Here is a 3,591-nt window from a genome sequence, read left to right as displayed (position 1 = left end):
CCCCACTGAGAGGAACAAACAACATGTTTCCATGATGAAAAAATAAAAAGGAAAGTAGAAAGACAGCTGAATTTGAAGCATCAACTTACCATGGGATGTTTCTGTCACTCATAAATAACTGAGCTGATGAAAAACATGGATGTCCAATTCAAAGAGTGTCATTCATATAAATCATTTCCTAACTAGAATAATTGTTGTGAATTAAAGTTCAGTAGAAGCTCCATAAAAAACTGCTACTGAAAGAAAAATTCTTGAAAACATTACACAGCCCTTTCATATAGGTAAGGCTGACCATACCATGACCGTCCGACCTTGTCCCAACAAGTAAGCTGCAGACTGAACTAATTTCTTTTTCAGAAAGAAGGAAGAAATCACAAAGTTCATAAGAGGGGCCACCATACTATGCTGAACTTAAGCGACTTAAGATAATAGACCTTCCATGTGATGACCAAAACTTAGGCAATTGCTCTAAATGGTTCCATCAGGAACTATTGTCTCAACATATGGTCAAAGTTGTTTAGGCTCTATTATGATTATATTTTATGACATGCAATTTCTGGTACTAAATCATTATTTCATTTGAAAGTAAGATCACTTATTGCATCTCAACTCTAATAGCTGATTACACATCACTGCATTTTTACCTTGCTGTATTAACCAGCAAATGTTTAAAATTGAGACAGCTGAACTAGCATGAGTTGATTGTTAAGTAGTAAACACCTTAATCTTCAGACAATTTAATCTTTATACAACAATTTTCCCTCCCTTTGCACAAGAAACTTCAGTTTTAACTAGAATCAGTACAAGTGGGTTTCAAACACATGATGAATTTTCCTATTTCCATGAATGGCATAACTTGCAACAACCAACATTCTCATTTTTCTATTACAATGGATAGGATGTATCGCAGCAATACAAGTAATGTTGATTATTCAAAGCTGGAGTCAAACATCAGTTTGTCATTGTATTTCTTTTAAGGTCCTAAAAATAATCATTAACACCAGATGACAAAAGAGAAATAGACAATCGGCAAGGAATAATTTATCATGCAACAGTAATCAATTAGCAGTAGTATTTGGATTCACGAAAATTACAGCTGATTTCTTTAGAAAAAAAAAAGGAGGGGAGGAAACCTTAGTTAGATACTTCAAGAGTCATCTTGATCCAAAATTACAGAAAACTAATAGATGAGAAGAACAAAATGATTCGCCAGAAAAGGAAGAAAAAAGCTTCTCCAAATTTATACTAGAGGGTGGTGTGATTACCTCGCTGAGCTCGCTTAGCTAAAGACCTCATAGAACTTCTCTATGATGAGCAAGCCTGAGTCGATCGACTCCAATGGATCCTTCCGAAGGCGATGCCTCAAGCAGTTGGGGATCACGGTCGCTATGTCATCTGCTGTCACTTTGTCTCTCCCCTTCAAAGCAGCCAAAGCCTTTGCAGCCCTGTTGGCTACAATATCCCCTCTCAACCCATCAACATTCAGCTCCGCGCACACCTTTGATATCTTCACACGGAGGTCATGATCAATCTGGATGGAACCAAGATTATTCCGAGCTGAGGCAATCTGCCGCTGGAGCTTCTCCTGCTCGGCCCTATATGATTCCCTGAAGCCCTTTGGATCCCTATCAAACATTGCTCTCTCCTCCACAATCTTTACTCTCAGCTCTGCATCCCTCACAGTCCCCACCTGAGCATGCATTCCGAACCTATCAAGAAGCTGCGGCCTCAGTTCTCCTTCCTCCGGATTCCCCGAACCAATGAGGATGAATCGAGCAGGGTGAGAAATTGAAATACCCTCTCTCTCCACACTGTTCCAGCCGGATGCGGCGGAGTCCAAGAGCACATCAACCAAGTGATCATCCAAGAGGTTAACCTCATCGACATAGAGAATTCCTCTGTTAGCTTTAGCTAGCAGCCCGGGCTCAAAGGCCTTGACACCCTCAGTGAGAGCCTTCTCAATGTCAATGGTTCCACAGACCCTGTCCTCGGTGGCGCCGAGGGGAAGGTCTACCATGGTAATCTTGGCGGTCGTTATGGGGAGCTCCTCCCCCTTCGTGACACGCTCCCTGACCTCCATGCCCATGGACTCAGGGTCCTCGGGGTCCGAGTTGAAGGGGTCTCCGACAACCACCTTGATCTCGGGAAGCAAGTCCACCAGGGAACGGACGGTGGTGGACTTGCCGGTTCCGCGGTCGCCCATGATCATGACGCCGCCAATCTTAGGGTCGATGACATTGAGAAGAAGGCATAATTTCATCTCTTCCTGGCCGACGATGGCCGAGAAGGGGTAAACCGGTCGCTGGCTTTCCTTGGCCACCAGCTTCTTGGCCTAAGAGTAACAAGATTTTGGTGGACAGAGATTAATTCTATTTCTATTCAACAAATCAATTCTTATACATGAACAACAAAGTTTCAACGCGTAGTATCTGTTTGATGGAATGCGGTGGTCTCAGATGTGAATAAGAAATTTAGAGGCTGAAAAGAAGGGGAAGGATAGAGGGATTTACTGCTTCACTGAAGCTGGTATCAGGGACTGCGACATTAGATATGATGGAGCGGCGTGCTCCTCTTCTAAAGCCGGTTCCAATTCTTCGGTGGAAGTTGCTTCTATGCTGAATGCGGGCTGTGGAAGAGAGCAAGAAAGCAAATGATGATGGGGGGAAAAGAGCTAGGGCTTGTAAAAGGGTGTCTTCGTTGATTTTGTTACTAAATTGGTTCGTTCCATCTTTCCGTTTGGGAGATTTAAGTGGACTTACCGGGAAGTGAGGCAGAAGAGAGAGGGGTGGGTAAGGGAAGCAACGTTCGGGCTCCGGAAGCAAGAACGGTGGCGGATGAGGACAAGGTGGAGGAGAGTGCGGTTAGCGCCGCCATGGTAGGAGGGGCTCGAGATTTAGCGTCGTGATCCGCGGCGCTCCTTCGAGTTCCGGCCTTGGAGACGGAGGTGGGTGAGACGAGGAGTGCGTTGGATGGAGGAGGAGAGGCTGGAGAGTGGGAGATAGGACGTGGGAGGACAGAGAAAGCTCGATTCTGGGAGGGCTTCGGTCGAGCTGGTTTGTGAGCTTGGCGGAGTTGGGTCTGGCCGAGTAGGACCCAAATCGGACGCACGGAGGCGCGCATATGGGTTAGGGGTTTGGTCCCATTCACCCGTTTTAGCTAATGTTTCTGAGAGAGGTTGCTAACTCCGTTCCCAAGGTTCGTACAATTATACTTATATGGCAGCATTCGCACCATCTTTCTCGTCAATCGGAAGTGATTTTTAAGAAAAAGAAAGTTTCCTTGAGGACAAAATGCATCGTCATGGAGAATGAGACTAGCAGAGAAGATATCAATAAGGTATGGGCATGGGTATCCCAGCACAAGCATATAAAGAGATGAAACATTGAAGTCTTAGATTTAACTATAATTTCAAAACAAAAGGATTTGTTCAGACATGGAAATAAGATACACATCCCCAATAATTAACTAAAGCATAATACATGTAACAGCTCCCATGATCTGTCAAAAACAAAAATAAGTAACTATAGTCTGTATATTCTTATTGGTCAACAAGCAAAAACTTGGTTATCAGATATTATTATCTAAAATCTC

The 3,591-nt window shown here is 43.9% G+C and overlaps 1 protein-coding gene across 1 annotated transcript; it reads right to left on the bottom strand.

The window, feature by feature from the left end:
• Positions 1-1,019: 1,019 nt before the first annotated feature.
• On the bottom strand, positions 1,020-3,135 carry LOC140859075 (magnesium-chelatase subunit ChlI, chloroplastic-like). Its single transcript, XM_073260432.1, has 3 exons — positions 2,760-3,135; positions 2,511-2,626; positions 1,020-2,332 (listed from the first exon to the last, which is right to left on the bottom strand). The coding sequence occupies exons 1-3, from the start codon at positions 3,118-3,120 to the stop codon at positions 1,280-1,282; spliced, it is 1,530 nt and encodes a 509-aa protein (XP_073116533.1). The 5' UTR covers positions 3,121-3,135; the 3' UTR covers positions 1,020-1,279.
• Positions 3,136-3,591: the final 456 nt, after the last annotated feature.

This window comes from Elaeis guineensis, chromosome 7 (assembly GCF_000442705.2).
Source record: "Elaeis guineensis isolate ETL-2024a chromosome 7, EG11, whole genome shotgun sequence".
Lineage (NCBI taxonomy): Eukaryota > Viridiplantae > Streptophyta > Magnoliopsida > Arecales > Arecaceae > Elaeis > Elaeis guineensis.
Note: the sequence above shows the minus strand (reverse complement) of the source record. Positions and strands in the feature narration are given on the sequence as shown.